The sequence below is a fragment of the Lissotriton vulgaris genome, chromosome 1_1 (genome assembly GCF_964263255.1).
Source record: "Lissotriton vulgaris chromosome 1_1, aLisVul1.2, whole genome shotgun sequence".
NCBI classification, from domain to species: Eukaryota; Metazoa; Chordata; class Amphibia; order Caudata; family Salamandridae; genus Lissotriton; species Lissotriton vulgaris.
This window is the reverse complement of record NC_141685.1, coordinates 1,617,736,339-1,617,756,942: the sequence shown is the minus strand read 5'-3', so window position 1 is coordinate 1,617,756,942 and position 20,604 is coordinate 1,617,736,339. Positions and strand designations below refer to the sequence as shown.

General features: G+C 46.2%; 1 protein-coding gene across 1 annotated transcript in view; it reads left to right on the top strand.

The window, feature by feature from the left end:
* The window catches only part of SHANK3 (SH3 and multiple ankyrin repeat domains 3), a 1,483,929-nt gene that overhangs the window by 247,317 nt on the left and 1,216,008 nt on the right, over positions 1-20,604 (top strand). Inside the window, exon 10 of the mRNA XM_086918824.1 lies at positions 13,346-13,682. Coding sequence (XP_086774950.1) covers positions 13,346-13,682 — 337 coding nt within the window. The remainder of the gene's footprint in view (positions 1-13,345; positions 13,683-20,604) is intronic.

The window sequence follows — 20,604 nt, the reverse complement described above, 5'->3', positions numbered from 1 at the left end:
CTTCTCCACTGAGACAGGACGTGAGCCCCTACACCCCTCCCACTACAATGGGGCCTAGCTGGGCTACTCTGCACCACTTCCACCACTCTAGGTTGGAAGATACCTGAGCCATTCCCCACAGGGTCACTCCCCCATGCCTCTCCAGACCCTCTGGAATCCACCAAAAGGCCTGCCTCCAATGTGAGTTCCCTGGGGTCAGAGAACTCACTCTCCCAACAGGTGTTGGCATAGCTCTGGAAAACAGGGACTTACAATATGCGCTCCCACAATTGGATCACACAGCCCCCATAGGGGTTAACAGAACTATCCTTCACCTCACCATCCAGTGCCTCGCACACATACTCCACACCACTCTCCTGAGACTGGCAAGACAGTATCTGACTGTCTCTGTCACACAACCCACACTCTTCTGGGCGGTCTTCACACTCACATACCATGACTTTAACTTTGGGGAAACCCCTCTCCCAGCCCCTCTCATCTAGAGTCAGTAGAGTGTCCTTCCCACCACTAGGACCATGAATCCCTACGCCAGTTACCCTATTCCCCTCAGGGTCCCTGCGCACTACTGGAGCTACCTCATGTCCTTAAACCTCCTGGTGTATGTTAACCCCCACTAAGTCAGGTACCACATCTCTGGGTGTGTGTACTACTCCCTCAGCACTAGATACCTGAATATTGCTGCCACCATCTGAACTGGATTCCACCTCCAACTCTGCAAAGCTCACTTCCTGAGCTACCCAAATTTCTTGTTGCTGGGCTGAGACACTCATGGCCTCAAACCTCTCGTGCTCCAAATCAAGCTTCCTCATTATCAAGTCATGCTCACGCTGCATTTTCTTTTCTTCCAGGGCTAATTTCCTAGTTTCTAGCTCCAGTTGTCCACTCAACTCGAGCTTGGCCAGCTCCATTTGATGCATCCTGTTTTCTTTCCTGTCTGCCAACTCTTCTGGGGACAGACCTCGAGCCAGTGCTTAATTTGTAAAATATGAAGTGCAGGTGCTCACATTTTTTTAGGAGGCCACACCCACTTCCCTCGGCTCCACCCTCTTCTACCAGTGACTCCTCCCACTTACTCTAGTTGCTACCCCACATCCTCAACTGGCACTGCTGAGAAAACTAACACATGGTGGCAAAGGTTCATTTACAACCTTACAGCACGTGGTACGGAGCTCTGCATGTGTTCAATAATGAAGCTGCTGTTCACTGGTCGGAGATCGATGCACATACCTGAGAGCATTTTGCATGTGGGTGAGAGATGATATTATGTATTAGCGACTGTAGCTCAGAGCTTTGACCAGGAACACGCACTGTGCAGGCGTGTGGTGGTTTCATGCTCCTGCTTCATAGTGCAGACATGCTCTGCTTCCTGCAGCTGCCGGCGTGACACACACCGCCAGCAGAAAAACAAAATAAACTCATCCGGACCACAGGCCTGACAGCACTGATGCTGTTGGTCTGGTCAACTCCCCATGGTGGAATACTACTCAAAGACACAACTCCTAGTCACAGCCTCGTCCCACTTCCGGGCGCGCAAAAGTGATACATGATGCAGTTTGCCTGTATGAAGATAGCAATTGTGTTGCTTTTCTATATTTAATTCCCGTCCAGCAGGCTTAGAAGGCATTGTGATGGGTCTGCATGTGCAAGGATAGGTGGTGGAGATGGTGTTTGAGAGTGAGTTGGTGAGCTGTGTTTTTGTTGTGGAGTAGTCTTGTAGTGTAACAGACATGGAGTTGTTCATTTTGTTTGTGTCTGTTTAAGGTGGAAGGTGTATGAGTTAGGGGTGGTGGTGCAGCACATGGGTCATGTTGTAAGGATCTGAATTGTGCAATGGATGAGAGGCGTTATAATGAGATGACAATTGTTGTGTTTGTGTATTTGTGTTAGGTGTGGAGGAAGAGAGAAATGTTGGCAGTAAAGAGGGTTTAGGATGTGTATTAGTTGTGTAGTTAGGAGGGTGGGAGTGGGTGTATATTTCTAGTTTGTGATGGAGAGTATTATGCAATAGTGTCCATGTGTGTTATTTTATTTTGTTGGTATTGGTGTGTTATGGCTTCTCGGATGTCCTGCAGTCGTGCCTCTTAAGCAGTGTAGCTTGGGCAATGTCACTCCATAAGTAATTCCGTATATGTGAGGTCTAGCTCTCTACCCTTGCTTTTACGCTAAAACTCCCTATCCCATATCATCTGCACATCGCTTCGCTACTTCAACCATTACCAAAGTTTGTCCAGCAGACAACTCTGTTTTCTGGCAAGTCTTATGGTGATTGGCGTCTTCCATGTGACTTGCTTAGTGGAAATTTCCTATTGAATAGTTTCAAATGGTTTGTACTAGGTTCAGTTGTAGCATGCTCACTATACTGACCACACAACTCAGCAAGCACTGGCAATGCCAATAGGTCTGGCTTAAAAGCTATTTACTTGTAGTATGTAGCATTACAAGTAAATAGTACGGGAATAGATATGTATTCGTGTGGTAGCAAAGAACTGTAGAATAATATTGGTGGAGGGTAAAAGGTCGGGTGAGTTACACTGTCAAGCCAGACCTAAACATCCATGTAAGTTAATGACAGCCCTCTCCCCATTTGCGCTGCTGCCAGAGGAAAACAAAATAAATCATTTAGTTTTCTAAGGTACTTCAATGGCATTCTAATGTCATGTGTGTGTGTCCCTGAAAGTTCAGGCTTGGGAAGCTGGATAAATAGGCAAAATGATCACAGCTGCCTGGAACTAGAAGGCAAGCACTTATTTGTGGAAGCAGACAACTTCTGCCCAATCATACCATGTACTACTGGCTACCAACAGGTGGGTAGATCGAAAGCCCCTCTCTGGTGATGTTTATATAATTGTCTGGCGATAGATGCACTGTCAAGCCAGTCCATAAAAAAGCTAATCAAACTCTGGTCTAATATGGCAGCATTAAAGCAGGTCATACCCCATACTAGTGATAGGTTTTGCGAAGCCATACTGATGGCGCTGCACAGGTGGTAATTTACAAGAAAAATATTATAAATGTTTGCACATAGAACTATCTGGGTCAAATCGAAAAAATTAGAAATCATACAGTTTAAGTAAGAATATCATCAAAAGTCGAGAGACACTATCAGGCACTGACAGCCAGCTCCAAGGTACAGCTAAGAAAAACTGGAATTTTCTCCATCGCATGTAGGAAATGCCCAAAACATGTATCAACTATTGGATTCAGCACAAACCACTTGTAACTGGTTAATTGGTATTTCCAGGCGCCCGTGGAAAAAGTTGAAACTTAATGATTTCCATCAGCTTTTAGCCGAAGTCCCTCTGATCCCTTTCACGGATGTGGAGTCTGGCTATAATCAATACTGCCGCTGGCTCACTAATGCATTGGACAAGCTTATTCCTCATATCCTGACTAAACAACAGCGCAGTCATTCCAGTCCCTGGTATGATGATGCTCTTCGACTTTTAAAAAAATCCTGCAAACAAGCCGAAAGAGCCTGGCGCAAGTCTTATGACCCGGTCAGGAAAGCTTCGTACCTCGCCACCATCAAGATATATCACAGAGCCATCTGCAGGGCCAGGGCCTCTTACTTCTCCCGTGAATTCAGTGCTAGTTCCAACCCTAGTAAACTTATTTTCAAAGCACTGAAAGATCTTACTGCCTGTAGGGCCTCTACCGCTGAGATTTGCTCTGCCTCCCACTGTGAGGATTTGGCAGCTTTTTTTATCAATAAAGTGGAAAGAATTTATCGAGCCTTTCCCAGCTCTACAGGTTCCTGGCAGTATACCACAGCCACTTCTAAAACTACTTTTTCGCTATCCTATCTTCCGGAGCTCTCTACGGAGGAGTTTGACAAACTCGCGATTAAGGTGAAATCAGGTTCCCCGAAAGATCCCCTGCGGCCCTCACAATTTAGAGAATCTTCCATTTGCCTTCCCCCACTCTGTAAACTCATCAATTTGTCACTGTCCTCGGGCTCTGTACCAGGTGCCTGGAAACAGGCGCAGGTAATTCCTATCTTGAAAAAACCTGCTCTGGACCCAAAAAAAGCTGAAAACTATCGTCCTATTTCTCTCCTTCCGTGGGCTGCTAAGCTAACTGAGGCCCATGTTAATACCATTCTAGCAAAACATCTCCATTCGGCGAATATTTTAGGTCCGTCGCAGAATGGCTTTAGGCCCGGTCACAGCACCGAGACGGCGCTCCTGTATATGGCTGAACATCTTCGCATGTTGGAGGATTCAGGTCACACGGCGGCACTTGTGCTCCTCGATCTAAGTGCCGCCTTTGACACTGTCTCCCATGACATTTTACTCCAACGTCTGGTTGAGGCAGGGGTGGATAAGCTGGCCCTTGAATGGTTCAGATCTTTTCTATCTGATCGCTCCTTCAGGGTCATCACCCCCCCCTTTGAATCCAAACCTCATGCGATTGCCCAGGGCGTCCCCCAGGGATCGGCTTTAAGCCCCACTCTTTTTAACCTTTATGTCCAGCCGCTGGCTGCTGTCGCCATGCGTGGGAACCTCTCCATCGTGTCCTACGCAGACGACACGCAGCTTGCGGTTGCGATTAGTGGGGCTTCCGATCTCGATGCAGCTAAGTTCCGTGAGGGACTTATATCTGTGGCCCACTGGATGAATGAAAATTTCCTACAATTGAACGCTAAAAAAACCGAGGTGCTCATTGTGGGGAAACAAATTCACCTGTGGGGCGACAGCTGGTGGCTACGTGAGCTCGGTCCTACCCCTACCCCTGTTACTGAAGTCAAAAACCTCGGGGTGTGGTTTGACTCCCAACTGAGTTTTTCCACTCATACTAAAAAGACCGCTGCATCTTGCTTTGGAATTCTGCGTCAGCTTCGGTCCACCTTTAAATACTTTGACGCTCCCACACGTCAACTCATCGTGCAAGCCATGATTTTGTCTAAATTAGACTATGCCAGCTCTCTTTTTCTTGGAGTCAATCAGGCTGAGCTCTCCCGTCTCCAACGCGTTCAGAACGCTGCCGCCAGGGCTCTGGTTGGTTTGCCTAAATTTTGTTCAGCTAGGAGAACCATCTTTAATCTCCATTGGCTTCCGGTGGCACAGAGAATAAAGTTTAAATCTTTGATTTTGACATTCAAAATCCTTAAGCTTTCTTCTCCTCAGATTCTGCAGCAACTCATCTCTCCTTATGCCCCAGCTCGCTCTCTGCGGTCCTCTGTTCTCCACCTTGCCACTGTCCCGCGTTTCAAGAGATCCAGGATTGGCGGCCGCTCTTTTCGAGTCCTTGCCGCCAAGCTGTGGAATTCCTTGCCCGTTCACATCCGGGCCATTGATGAGCTCCTTGCTTTTAGGAAGGCTGTCAAAACTTTTCTTTTCCCCGTAGCTCCTTAGTTCTGTTGCTGTTGTGTTGTGTTTTCCACCCCCTGTCCGTTTTTTTGTTCTGCACTAGCGCCAGGACGCCCATTTGCTGGGGCATCTGTGCGCTCAATAAATCAGGATAACATAACATAACATAACATAATTGTAATTTTCACCAACTTTTAATACCATATTTCACCACATGGGCCCCAGAAGCCGCTGGGAGCACCACAAATCATGGCACTAGTATGGGGTATGACCTACTTAATTATACTTCACATGGAAACACAGAGCAGCCACTCAAACCCTTCTGCAGGCAGAGGCAGGCATCTTCACACAGCTCATACTACCACTTCGCACCAGGTGTTCAAATTCAGTGTGGCAACCACTAGGAAACCTTGCCCGGCTCTCCTAGCTAAAGTTGGGTCCTCCTTGCGGAACCAATACTACCACACTGAAGCTGCAATAGAGAGGCCCTGCAGAACAGGGTGATGATGGACAAGCAGAGAGACCCCACAATCAGCAATGCTGAAGTTAGTTACTGCACCGTAGATACAAGACTATGACCCACTACAGTAGCGTGTTGGCACGGTGAATAAGACCACGCACAGACTCCCCACTGCAGCATGCCACTACAACTGTTTGGGAGGCAAGGAGTGTTGTACACTTATAAAGCCCTGAATGGCAGAGTAACCATGCTCGACCCTTCACATTCAGAAGGGGGTTCATGGATGAGCTAAGACACACTGGCCACAGTCCACAGTGCCATCATAATTCGCATAGGAGTTCAGGATTAGTCCGAGGTGGGGAAATTTAGGCTGCATTTTTAAATGTCTCTTCTAAAATCTGTGTAAAATGTAATTCAGAAACAAAAAGGTTGGCATTTGTTATTCTCATTTGCTCTGGATATGTTTCTATATTTGAATCTTTAGGTGCGTGGTCCGCCGCACTGTCACCTGAACTGACCAACAATGTTTTTTGTACTTTTTAAATTCTGTAAAAAAATAAGTATATTTTTAATATTAATGTAAGTCGTATTAGACGTGGCAGACATTTTATAGACATGATTTTTTGTATATATATATATTGCTTTATTTGACTTTTCGTTTTTTTGGCCAAAGTTGTGTTTGACCAAAAATGTTGCTTTTGTAGTCACAACATTTTGACTCCTTGTTATGTCCACGAAATTACCTTTACATTTTAGTAGGATTTTGTGTAAATGGATCTACTGAAGATGTGCTGCTATTACTTGATAAAATAATGAGTTGTGATAAGAAACAAATAGTTTCTTAAAGTTTATTACCGATTTAAATTCTTTATTTGTCAGCCTGCGACATTAATTATACTTCGTGTGGTAGTCCCCTTCTACTGCCGGGCATGTGACTGACTCTTGATGAAGCTTCCTGGCCTTTCAGAGCTACTTCTACGTCAGGAATTCTTTCAATGTCCCAGGCTTTAACATCGTTTGCCACCTTTTGTCACAAATTTACCGGCACATGTCCACCATGTGAAGTGAATCGTATCCGGAAATAGCGACCCTGGAAGTGGGCCTCATGGGCTTGGAATGCTGCCTCATTTCATGGGAACTGGGCTGTTATGCTACAAGATATTCAAAGGCACTGCAAGAACACATAGACAAGAATGTTGGTTGAAACGGATAGGTGTCAGTATACATGCAAATAAACACTGAGAGAAAGCACCTCCAGAATAAAGACACCAACACAGTACGATGAGAAATACATATGCTGTTAATGTCGTCGTTGGTCTCTTACCCGTTACCTGCTGTGGTGGTGGGTGGGCCGGCCTGCAGGGACTCCGGACTCGGGACACAGAACAGCCAGCCAGACACACCCTGCACCGGCTGCGATTAGGCCTGGTCCGGACGGCCTGGTGCTACTGCTGCTGCCTAATTGTAGTACCCCCACCACCAGACAAACTCGGGTCGGGCCTCGGGCGGCGGGGGACGGGGCCAACTTTAAGGCGCGATACTCAGCTCGTGGTGACTTGAGAGAGCTCAGCTGCCTGTTGCGCGCTGCGGACGGTCACGTGGTGGTTATGCTGGGGGGGGGCTGGGCGTGACAATGTGTAAAAATCGGCGCATGTTGCCGCTGAGCCCCTACCCCATCACATAACCAAAAAGCAACAAATGCGCAGAAACCTCCGGCCCACCCACAGCAGCCAGTAAGTGGTGAAGGCCTCCGAGGCGCGCAGTGCGATGATGCCACGCCCATATGCCACCCAACAACACAGTTATGTTTATTTAAGCTTGAATAGGAATACAGCCAGTGTTAGTGTGTGTGACTCACTCCTCGCCGGGAGATGCGAAAAACAGGCTGCGGGCCCAGCACGGCACGAGAGTCTGACAGAGTTGAGTTCATACAAATTGATACAGTCATCACACACACAATACTACTGTAAAATTAACTTACATTGAAAAATGTGACGTACGCCTGGTGTGCGCAGTGCAAGAGTGTAGACCCGGCCCTGTCAAGAAAGTGCCGGTGCTAAGCACCGGAAAGCACCGGCACAAATTAAGCCCTGCCTCGAGCAGAAACACTGCTATCCACTGGGGAGGGCGCACCCCTCCTCTCAAGACACAATGGTCCACCGAGCTGTTACTCTGCATCCTCATATTCAATCAAATTTCCTGGGGCATTCCTTGCCTCGACCCAGGCCCTCCGCGCCTTTTGGAACTGCTCCCCTCTGGAGAGTCGAGTCACGGAAATTTTTACCTTTTTGCAGAAGCTCCTGAGCTGTTTGTTGGTGTAGCTTTCTAGTTTCTCTTCCTCCCAATCACAGTCAACAGATGCAATGGATCATGCCTTTTCCATTCTGACTGAACCGGGCATTACTTTGCAAAAATGGAGATCCCTGGCAAAAACAAGTATCAGAAGTACGTAGTTGCTTTATGGTCTGCACTCACTAAGTAGTGTTCACCAATCACTGTACATGAGCCACAAATGCAAATCCAGAATCCCTTCCGCTGACCACCAATGTTAGAATTGGGGGTCTGTAGTTGGCACAGGTACGTACTTGTGACAAACAGGGACCCTCTCTTCTAGTCAGGATAAGGGGATTACACTCCTAAAATAATCCCTGCTCACCCCCATGGTAGCTTGGCACGAGCAGCAAGGCTTTATCTCAGAGGCATTGTAAGTTAAGCATTTGTGACCACATATGGTAAACCAGTGACAACACTACAAATGGACACCACACAAGGTTGTATATAAAAAAAGTATATTTTATATAGAGTTACCACAAGACCAATAAACGACAAAAAGATTCCACAGTACTATTAGATTTCAAGAGTTCTGGTTAAAAGGCTTAATTTAAGGTTCTGTGCCAGTCAGCAGCCTGGTCCGGCTACAGCGTTGTTGAAATAACAGAGTCTAGCAAATCCAGTGGACCGCGTCGGTACGGGCCAACCCAAATGGCGACAGACTCAGTCACAGTACCTTTTACTTGAGGCGGCCGGCACAGATGTAATAGCCAGTTCCGGTGTTCGTCGCGGTGCAGAAAGGAAGCGGTGCAGGACACTGTCCCCCGATGCGGTGCAGGCAGCGGCCCATTGACCGAGTCGGTGGATCCAAGGTGTGCGTTGCAGGGCGAGGCGGTGCTTCGATGCAGTGCTTGCAGCTTGCGATGCGGCGACAGAGCCGGAGTTCGGGAGCTGGCGTCGATCAGTCCGGACAGCGGTATGAGTTGGGTGGTGCTTCGCAAAGCGTGCGAGGTGGTGCCCAACTCCAGTGCGTTCACAGGACTCGAAGTCAGCAGTAGTGACTGCGTCAGTCAGAACATTACAAGCCGGTGTAGCCAGGCGTTGCACGTCGCGTTGTCCACCAGTCACAGTGCAGGCAACAGCTCAGTGACGGCATTAGGACGCAGCCGGTGAGCTCAGAGCTTGCGTTGTTCGAGGCGGACGTTTCTTGATGCGGTGCCTACAGTATCACCGGGCCAGTCGTGAGAGTTGGTCACAGCTCCCTGCCTCTGTAGTCACTGAAACAGCGTTTCCAGCAGCAATTCACAAAGGCTGGTGAAGTCCACTTGTCCTGGGACTTCGGTCAGGGGGCTAGCTCTCTTCCAAGCCCTTCGAGATCTGTGCACAAGTTGAAAGTAAAGTCCACAAAGTTCTTTCTCCTCTCTTTAGCAGTCAGGCAACCACTGCAGGCCAATCCCCCAAGCAGCACTTCAGCTTGGGAATAGTCTCTCAGGTTCCTCTCTTCAGCAGAGCTTTTGTCTTGTAAGTCCAGAAGTGATATAATTTTTTGGGATCAGGGTCCCAATATTTATACCCCAAAATCCTTTGTTCTCTGAGGGGAGAGGGGCCTGTGCCTAGTCAAAACCAGTTCTGAAGCACTCTGTTTACCAGACTTCTCCTTTCATTTCACAGTGCAGGGCAGGAACATCAGACGCCCCACAGGAGGTGGAGCCAGCATTGTGGAAGGTAAGTACAGCCCTGGAGCACTTGTTGACAGTCTTCCTTCTCTTCTTTCACTGTGCAGGGCAGAGACATCAGACGCACCAGAGGGGGTGGAGCCAGCACTGTGGGGGGCAGACATAGTCCTATTCGTGTCCCAGGTGCAACTCCTCCCTCCTATCTAGATGCAGATCTCTCTATTTACCACTGGGCTGACTCATTCTGCCCCCTGGAATCCCCCAGCCCTGTCACTCAAACTCCAGACAAGGAATACACAACCTAGCAGAAGTAGGCTTGAAAGGTTTAGGCAAGCAAATCCCTACTCTCTAAAAGTGGTATTTGTAAACAAAGAATGTTAAAACCAACTTTACTAAAAGATGTATTTTATCATTCGGAGTCCAGGCATACTAAACTCGAATTTCTCCCATGTTCTCTGAGTCAGTTAGGATTATAAAATGTAATAATTCTAACAGCCCATTCTGGCCTATGGAGAACAGGTAGCCTTGCAATAGTTAAAAAACGAAAATGGCTGTAATTTACAATTAGACCACACACATCAGGGCTTGTCCTACCTTATACTTACAATGCACCCTGCTCTTGGGCCTACCATAGGGGTGACTAATATGAAGAAAAGGGAAGGTTTAGGGACTGGCAAGGGGTGCACTTGCCCAGTCAGCATGACAGTACCAGACTGCACGCAGGCTCTGCAATGGCAGACCTTAGACACATTTTACAAGGCTGCTTCTGTGGATGGCACAACCAGTGCTGCAAGCCCACTAGCAGCATTTGGATGTACACGCCCTGGGCACACTTATGCACTGTACTAGGGTCTGACAAGTAAACCAAATAGTCAATCATGGAATCACCAATTAATATATTCATTTACAGTAGGGAGAGCAAATGTACTTTAGCACTGATCAGCAGTGGTAAAGTGCCCAGAGTCAGAAAATAGCCAACAGGTCAGAAAAAATATAGGAGGAAGGCAAAACGTTCAGGGATGACCCTGCAAAAAGGGCCAAGTCCAACAGTCCTCCAAAATGGGGCAATACTGGGGGGTCAGCAAGGCAATATCAGTCCCAGCCAGCTCCTCATGCGGTGCCCAGCATAAATGTTTTCCAACCTGCAGATTCCAGGTTCCTCATCACCCTCCCAAGGCCTCTGGAGGGGTGCACGGACAGATCTCTATCCCTGGTCTGCTCCCCACATGTGCAAGGCGGCCAACAATAGCTCCGGGTGACAAAAATGGTGATTCAGTGGGGCAATGGGGAAAAGTTTGAACGATATCATGCCCACGATCTTCTCACCTGAGTTCATGATTGTGTTAATGAAGCATTCACCTCAGGAGGTCTCTTCTACTTCTGCGAGTACGGCTCATGTCAGTTTTCAGGCCCCCGGAACCCGGTGTCGCATAGTAATCCTGCCATTCCACCCCTTACTGACCGCTAGGCCGCAAACTCTCTTAACAGACCATGACTTGTCAACTACTCTGATGCCTATTGCTTGCTTGTTATTCTATTGTCTATTTGATCTATTGGTTTAAACATTGAGGTGGCAAACCCATCATCTGGGATGTTGTCTGACCTTGTATTTTTATAGATTATCACAATATTACTACTGGCCACCAGTTATGCTATTATCTTTTTTATATCTTACTATGTTAACATTAAGAAGACACACCCTCCTCTGGGGTGTTGACTTATCCTGTATGGTTTTTGATTAAAGCATTATTGTTTCTATATGTCTCTGCTCTTCATCATTTGTAAAGTGATCTGATACCCACAAGGGTCATAGTGGCACTTTACAAAAAATTTCAAATAAAGTCAAAAAATCTATGACACAGTTTGAGACCAAGATTGGCCTACGCCAAATGTCAACGTGGCCCTTATGATGGTGCTCTTGACATGACGAACCTATAGTACTACTTAGCATCACAGCTATTAGTCATAAATGACTGTCTCACCAGGAGATGGTCTAATCCGGCCTACAGAGTTGAGCTTACCTCTGTAGGTTTTCCCAAATTGATGGCAATGCATTGCCTGAAGTGACTCGTATGGTGTTTCTTGGATGGCGGACGGCACTGACTTGCATGGGATGAGCGGCCACATTCACTCAGGAAACTCCCCTGTGGCATGGCATATGACTGGGAGAGGTGTTGGCACTAGAGGGTTTCAGTTACTGAGACGTAATAGCTATTACCCAATTGGGATATGTGTGGTCCAGTACACATATGCAACTTTTTCAGGACCTCCACTCCAGGTACACACTGTCCAAGACACAATTCCACAAATACCTATAATTGCACCACACACTGCATACTTGCATCACATAGAGCACGTCTCTCCCGGAATTCAGCCTTGAAGCTAAGGTCATGATGGGTATCCTCGGAAAGGGCGATCTCTCTCAAATTTAGTCAGTGGCGTAACGATAATTGAGTGGGCCCCCCTGCCAGGTACGTGGAGGGGCCCCCTCCGGACTCTATTAGGAGCTCTCGTGCCGAAGTGCAGTGCTGAGGGGGCCCCCTTGAGCTTGAGGCCCCCCCGCACTGCGGGGGATGCGTGGGCCTGTGTTACGCCCCTGAATTTAGTGTACACTTATCAACAATGCCCCTAATGCTATCAGATCCCATCGGGCATAATGGGAGGAGTGGATAGGCCCTCTGGAAGATGAAGACTGGAGAGATGCTTGGATGGCCCTTAGGGTCATTACGATGTCCTCTAGGCTAAGACTGATCCAAATGTACTATCTCCATTGCGCATATCTTACTCAAGACAGTCTACATAAAGCGGGCCGCCTTGCACATTCCAAGTATTTCCAATGTTCTCCAACTGCCGCAGACTTCTATCACGTGGTCTGGGACTGCCTAATCAACCAAAGATTCTGGGAGGCAGTTGTTGCAGAACTCTCAAAGATACTGGGTTAGGAAGTAGACTAGTCCCCGCTACTATTGTTGCTGGTGTTGTTTGAAGGTGCCGGGGGCACGAGGGTGGACAGGGCCTTGATGGGAACGGCCATCATGGTAGCCAAGAGGGACTTAGCAACTCACTGGAAGTCCGCTGCTCCTCCATCAATCGCTCAATGGCGGCGAAATTGGATTGAGGCGCCCAACAAGAGAAGTCGGTGTACAAGACCAAACATCACATAATATGGGACAAATGGTGGGGAGATGTGGGTTTGGATTGGATGTCTTAATCCTAATGTGGTACCACCTGATTGGCTGACCTGCTGGTCCTCTAGGGGGCTGCGCCACTTGCACAGATGCATCTTTTTACTACTGATGGTGATGTATTGTTTGATATGATTTCGACTTGTAATGCTGTTGCAAAACTTAATAATGACGTTTATAAAAATAAAATAGAACTTTATTGCTTGTTAGTAGGATTTTTATCTTAGGGATAGGGAAACGTACAACAAGCAAACAGTAGTTTGTTGTGAACATAAAAAACGCTGCAAATTATCAGTTTTATTTCAATGATGAATTTTGCCCAATGTTTGCACTGAACATATTCTTCTTTGCTAATTGTGTTGTTTTAAGAATTAGAATTGACTATTTGGAGCAGAAATGAGCAATTAAAAAACACCCTTCTATTTTTCTTTGTGTTTTTTGCAGTGCCTTTTCGGGAAACCCCCAGCTACACACGGCGGCGCCGGGTGCCCAGCTCTGGCCTCTCCTCCCCCCGCACGTTGCAGCGGTCCGCCAGCGACAATAACCTGAATGCCGAGGGGCGCCCGCCTTACTCGCCAGTGCCCTCGCTCCGCAGCCTGCCCCAACAGCTGCTGTCGCAAATGCCGGAGGCGGCTGGGGGGGCGGGAGTAGGGGACAGTAGCCTGGCGAGTACCGCCAGCTCCCGCAGCACCCACAGCCGCTCCCCGTCACTGCAGCGGGTGCAGGAGGAGCGAGAGGGCGGTAGCTTCACCCTGAGGAGGAGCAGCCGGGGCAAGACCAGGTAAGGAATACTGGGAAAAGCTGCAAATACAAGGGAGGGGGATGGGCAGAACCTGGAAGAGGTGCAAAAACAGGGGTGATAATCAGGAAAATAGCTGGACCAATCCAGAAAAAGAAGAAAGACATGAGAGTCAGTGTCCAAGTGATACCACTGACAGGTGATAACCCCTCTTTCAGCTCTAGGGTAAGGGAATACCACTACCCCCTAACTACACCTTTTTAGCCTAGAAAAACAAATGAACACTATGAAGAGATGTAGAAGGTGAACACAGCATCCTGGCAACTGCATGAGTAACAGAAACCATTAGGAAACCAGAACACCTTAACCCCTTCACTGCGGCGGCAATTCCACCGCAGTGCTAGGGGGGGTCGCACGGCTCACCTGCGCTTGTGACGGAACCGCTCCGTCACGCGCCTCGGGTGAGCTGTACTAGTGACGGAACGGTTCTGTCACGAACGCGCCCGCTCAATAGAACGTGCCGCGCAGGTGCAAAATCAGCGCCGCGCAGGCGCGTCGAGCGGGCCGTGACGGAACCGTTCCGTCACTAGCACAGCTCACCCGAGGCGCGTGACGGAACGGTTCCGTCATAAGCGCCGAAGGGGTTAAGAGCAGCCCTGGGCTTCCCTCCAATTCTCCTCCATCTCTGTCTTGGTTACTTTTGCGCTCTTTTATCTGTATACAATTAGGTTTCAAACAATAGATGGCGCCTCTTAAGCCCTTGGGGATGAACCCCATGGAGTCTTAAGGTCCTGAATTGTCTTCCACCAGGATCTGAGTTTACTGAGCCCAAAATGTCTTCCGAATAGCAAGATGTAGCCATTTAGCGCTCATAGTAGATTGCAAACATATTGGTGAAGGCTTCAGCTGCTTTCTGAACAATACGGTGATAAAAACCATATCACAAGTGCTGATGAATTTAGCGTGTGCATATAGGACTGTCTTACATGCTTTCTGAACAGGCCTCATTGTGTTTGGCCTCCATGCAGCCACTTGAGAAGGGTAGAGGGGCACCTGTTGGTGAGAGCATTGTGATGCTGCTAGTGGCCAATGTCTTGGTTAAAACTGGTGAAGTAATATATAGGTCCAATTCACAAACTGCATTTAGTGTTTGCAGAAGTACTACAGTAGAACTACCCATGTGCTACAAAATGCAATTTACAAACCTACGTCCGGAGACCTCCGCTCCGCGTCTCCTAGTTGATCTGTGCGGTGATCTCGGCCACAGCGGCAGAGTACCTCGATCACCTGGGTATATGTTTTAATAGTAAATGTAGGAGGGACCGGGGAGAGGTGGGAAAATTCGGAACATTGGTGGGGTTTAGGAAAAATTAAGGAGGGTTTTGTGAGGAACATGCTAAAGCAAAACACCCACCCACAAAAAGTAAAAACATTGTAGTTTACAAAAATACACTTCTAAAGTAATTAGAGCCCTTATAGTATTGAAACATGTGTAAATGTACTCTAGCCCAGCCTGCACACTCACATAGAAAACTATGGAGATACGGACAGAGAATTGATGTCAGTTTGTGTTTGCATCCCTCATATAAATCAAAAGGCATGTCTGTCAGTCAAAAAGAAAAAAGACGCTCTGCTGAGCTGCAAGTACACAATCAAAAAACATATTGGCAAGGAAACATCATCATACAAACTTTCCTTGATCACCGGTAGTGGCCAAATGAAAAGTTTGCTATTTGTGCACAATATTGTTATGAACATTTGTATACCAACTATGACCATAAAACATGAACAACTTGAGATGTAATTGTACTCATTAGTAGGCCTGGGCGGTAAATTCCGTTCCGCTCATGGAATTTGGGTCATTTTGCGTTCCGCGGAGAACGTGGAATTGCCAAAAATTCCACGATCCTTGGCTTTGTGGAATTTTTTGCTTGTTCGCGCTTTCAAAATGCGTGTTCGCGAGATATTCCCCCCCGAGCATGCATAAAGCATTCGCGAACAGGAAAAAAACATCACAAACGGGCGGAACAAGCAATTATGCGTGTTCGCTGAACTTTGCGTGCTCACAGAGATTTTTTACCATTTTGCGGAGCTTTGCATAGCGCGACTACGCAAATTTCGCCCTCCCCTACTCATTAGAAGACATTTCATGATGGCACTTATTTTTTGCAGAACACTGTGTCATTCTTGTGTCCGTCTTTTTTACAGGGATGGACTGGAAACCCAAAGCAGCTCTGGCAATTTAGTAGGATTAGCCCCCCACTCCCAAGGGTAGGGGGGTGCAAGTGTGAAGCACTGCTGCCTTTGTTGCTTGGGGCCGATACTGCAGCACTACTGCAAAACCGTCCCCCTGTAACAAAACCGCCCCCACCACTGCAAAACTGGCCCCCATGCTTCTAGCCTTCTGGGGAAATGCCTGATGCCTGCTACAGCTGTCCGGCCCTGTTTTTATGTTGTTTCGATCATGTCACAATGTGTATATAAAGAAACGCAAATGGGTTTGATCCAGTAAGGCCTAATATGTGGGGTGGGATCAATATTATGACACAAAAATTCTCAATACCACCCACAAAGCCAATAAGCTCAGTGTGGGAACATAACACTGGCCATTTAACCCCATGTATATATAAGGGGTAAGATCGTCATCAGAGTGAGTTACTTTGGACTTATTAGCAACAACTCCCGTTTGTTCAGCAGTTAATGTACTTTTGAATCATTTCTTTGTTTTGTGTTATGTTGTGCTGTCACTTGTATTGAGGATCTTGATGTAGTCTGTATATAGTTGTGTTTTATCCGAACCAGATGGATATGATTTCCCCAAAATTGGCAAATACTAAGAATAATATTTACAAAATGTGAAATGAGATAAATACTCAAGCACACGAGATTGATGTATATGTTGTGTTTTTTTAATTAACTTTTATTATTGGCCCTGTGGAGGTCTTTTTTTGACAATGTGTATATATATATGGCACACTCTTGGTTCAGCCACTACCCGTGATCAACTCTTTTTTGGACGAAAAACACAGGGCCAGATGTACAACCATTGGATTTAGCACCTCGCAATTTGTGACAAATTGCGAGGCGCTAAACTCAATGTACAACAGTGTCTCAGACACTGTTTGCGATTCCTAATGGGGTCGCAAATTGCGAGGCTCATGAATATTAATGAGCCACTCTCAATTTGCGAACCCATTGGGAATGGCTGGCCCTACCAGGGATGGTGTCCTGCTGGGCTCAGCAGACCACCACGTCTGGGACTCCTTTTCAATAAAGCAGTTTTTTTTTTAATGCAGCCCGTTTTCCTTTAAGGAAAACGGGATGCATTTCAAAACCAAAAAAATTAATGTTTCCGTTTCATTTTTTTAAGGGCAGGTAGTGGTCCCTGGGACCACTGCCTGCCCTCAAAAAATATTTTAAGAGCTAGTCATAAAGGGGATGGGGTCCCCTGGGGACCCCTTCACATTTGGAACTCCATTACCCCCCTCTTGAAGAGGGTGGTAATTTGTGAGTATTTTGCGAACGCAATTGCGGTCACAAAACGTTCATACATGGCTTGGGACTCGCTATTAGCAAGGGGAACGCCACTTCCTAATATCGAGTCGCAAAACACTATTTTGCGAGTCGCAATTCTTTGCAACTCGCAATATACAGTTTGTGCATTGACCATGTAGCTTTTTGCATGCACGAACGGGTCGCAAACCTGTTTGTGCATGCGCAAACTGGTCGTACCATAGGGTATTTTTTCCTTGCCAATACATTTGGTTTGTGCGCTAGCAGTTATATACGGAGTTGCTTTTCCTGTTTGACTCACAGACATGCTTTTGGAGATAGTCACTGAGTCACCCTCTCACTCATCCATACAGCTAGTCACACACCTCCTGACCCACCCACACAGACACTCAGACCCCATACAGGTACTCAGACAACCAATCACTTATCCATACAGCCACTCATGTACCCACTCACACACAGCCACTTTGACACCAACTGACTGACTGATAAAGACATTCACACAACCAGTCAATAACCCATACATTCACTGAGACACCTAATCACTCACTTATACAGTCAGTCACGCAGCCAGTGAGTCATCCATACAGGCACTCATGCACTCACTGGTTCACCAATACTCCTTAGTATATTTATTTAATGCTGATAAACTTTTAAAAAACACTCACAGTCACTTGATGATGTCATCAGTGATGTCACTGACCATGTCATGAGGGATGAAATATGTGAGATGATAGGCAGTGCATTGCAGCGCACGAGTTATAGTTAGCTGAATTTCATTGGGTTTGCATGAGTGAAATCTGAGCCTAACTAGAACGTCTCTGTAACCTTTGATTTTTCAGTGAATATATATATTGCGTTGTTGCACTGATAAAATAAAACACGCTTGAGTTACATTGGAGCTGCGGTGTGTTTCTCTTCGGTTTCGGTCTATAATCCAAAACAGAAGATTTTTGCAGAAATTGGATGTATGGTTTGCTACCCTGCAGCGGGCTTACCGTTCTGAAGCAGGCTTGGGTAACAGAGACCAGCAGGATTGTGTATGTGCCTATATATATATATATATATATATATATATATATATATATATATATATATATATAGAGAGAGAGAGAGAGAGAGAGAGAGAGAGAGAGAGAGAGAGAGAGAGAGAGAGAGAGAGAGAGAGAGAGAGAGAGAGAGGAGAGAGAGAGAGGAGAGAGAGAGAGAGAGAGAGAGAGAGAGAGAGAGAGAGAGAGATAGAGAGAGAGAGAGTGAGAGAGAGAGAGAGAGAGAGATTTTAATGTAATAAACTTACATTACAAAATAAATTTCACTTCAGAAACGTTTAAATTAATTAAATGCATAACTTTGAACTAACTTTATTAAAATGAAATAAAAATACAAAATTTAGTGGGAGACGGTATTTAACTTGTTTGAATCATATTTGTAAAATGAATACATTTAAATTAATGAGTGAATGTGCTTTATCATTTTATTTTATTGTTTACAGGTAAATAATCAATAGTTTAAATTATTTTACATTTCTATTATAGATGAACATATTTCAAATATATTTTTCGATCATACGGTTTATTATATTTCCCTATATTTAACCATAAGGAATTATGCACCCCAGAATTTGAGATCTCCACCAACTGGTGAAAGTTACTCATAGTAACTTTGCACTTGTAAATTCTGTCTTAGGACATTGGAGGGGGGTTAGGAATGTAATTCTATGCCTAGATGTACATCTCTATTGGGAAATGATGAGTCGTAAAAAATGGAGAGTTATACCTATTTGTAGATGTAAATATACATGACTAAATACATGTATATTCATATTTGTGAATCTGAATCGGGCACCAAGAGACTATTTAATTCTGTGCATACCTAGCAACATCTCCCTATAACAACACATGAATCAGGTAGGTTGACCTCCTGTTACTCTGGAAGAAAGTTTTGAGGGTCTCAGTGGCCTGTGCCTGAGTCTGCTCTTGAGACTCATGGGTTTCTGTGAGAGCCCCCATAGCCACCAATAACACCAGAGGGAAGAAGTTCCTTAAATTGGAGTAGGATCCGGGGATAGCATGTTTCTAACAGTGGATGAGAGAAGAAAAGACCAACCGGAGAAAGAATGGTGGACACAAAGATGTAAATGATGCAAGATGCTGCGGGCGAGCCAGGGAGAGGTAGAAATAACAGTTGGAAGGTGGGATGTATGCTGCAATGCAATAGGAAGGACTGAGGAGGCACCAAACGACGAAGGGATAACAGGAGGAATAATATTAAAAGATGGGTAAAAGAAGATGTGAGGGAGATATAAAAGAATGGGAATCGGAAGTTGGCACTCCAGTGAAGAAAGAGCGGAATGGGTAAAACCAGAGAGATAGCCTTAAAAGGAAAGAAAAGACCCTTGACGAGAGGAGGGTAAATGATAGGGAAAAACCAAGCTCGATTCAAATAAAGGACGTAGTGGCGAAACATAGAAAGTCTAGGTTTGGACATTGGAAACGCAGACTAGGAATGATCACAAAGAACCACCAGGTAGCAAGTAACAAAAGAGACAAGTAGGAGTGGAGCTATTGCATATAAATAGTGAGGGGAGGTGGCGCGAGGCAATAGAGGACACTGTTGGGGTGCTGCAAAAGGACTGTTGGGATGAAATCATGTGATCAAAGGCTGGTCACGCCTCTCACCCAGAGGCCATTCTATCTGAAAGTGATGTTCTGCAATTCAGATGGAGCCCATTCAGCATTTTAACAGTATCCCCAAGGAGGTGGTGGTCCCCGGGGCTCTGGGGTGTGGGGAGGGGGGTCATCGCAGCCCCCATGTATTATTTTTTTTTATGTAGCCTTGGAGAAATGGTGGTCCCCACACATTTAAAATTCATTGTATGCTTGTGTTTCTGATTGTGTTTCCACCACTGGGACCTCCTTTTTGTTAGACATTTCACAGTCTATAATGGCATTAGAAGAACCGCCCAATGAAGAGATGCCCATCCAAAAACTTTCCCGGTGTTGGCTCTTCTGTCTGAAGTTGCAATTGAAACCATGGCTGTCCTGGACAGGAAAATATTTTAAATGAATCCCATGTTCTGAAAGACAACTCCTAGATGTGGAGAACATTTGTTATGTGTGTCCTGAAACTAGACTTGCACAGAGCCTACCTACGTTCAGGACTTCCATATATGACAACAATTCTGCCATGTTGCAATAGCATCACGGACATGTCTGCAAAGTACCCCAAAACCGCTTTGCCATGCATGCACTAGCTATTTCCAGGAAAAAGGATTCCCTCAACATTGGGGATCTTATAATTTGTCAGTCTGGCGGCCCTCCATATTGTGGATCCACTGCTGGGGGGACAACATTTTAAATAGTTGGGATAAAATCTAAAATGTTAGTCACAGCAGTTTCCCACATTCGCATACCTCATGTTAAATTAGTTAGGCAGCTGACATGTCTACCCG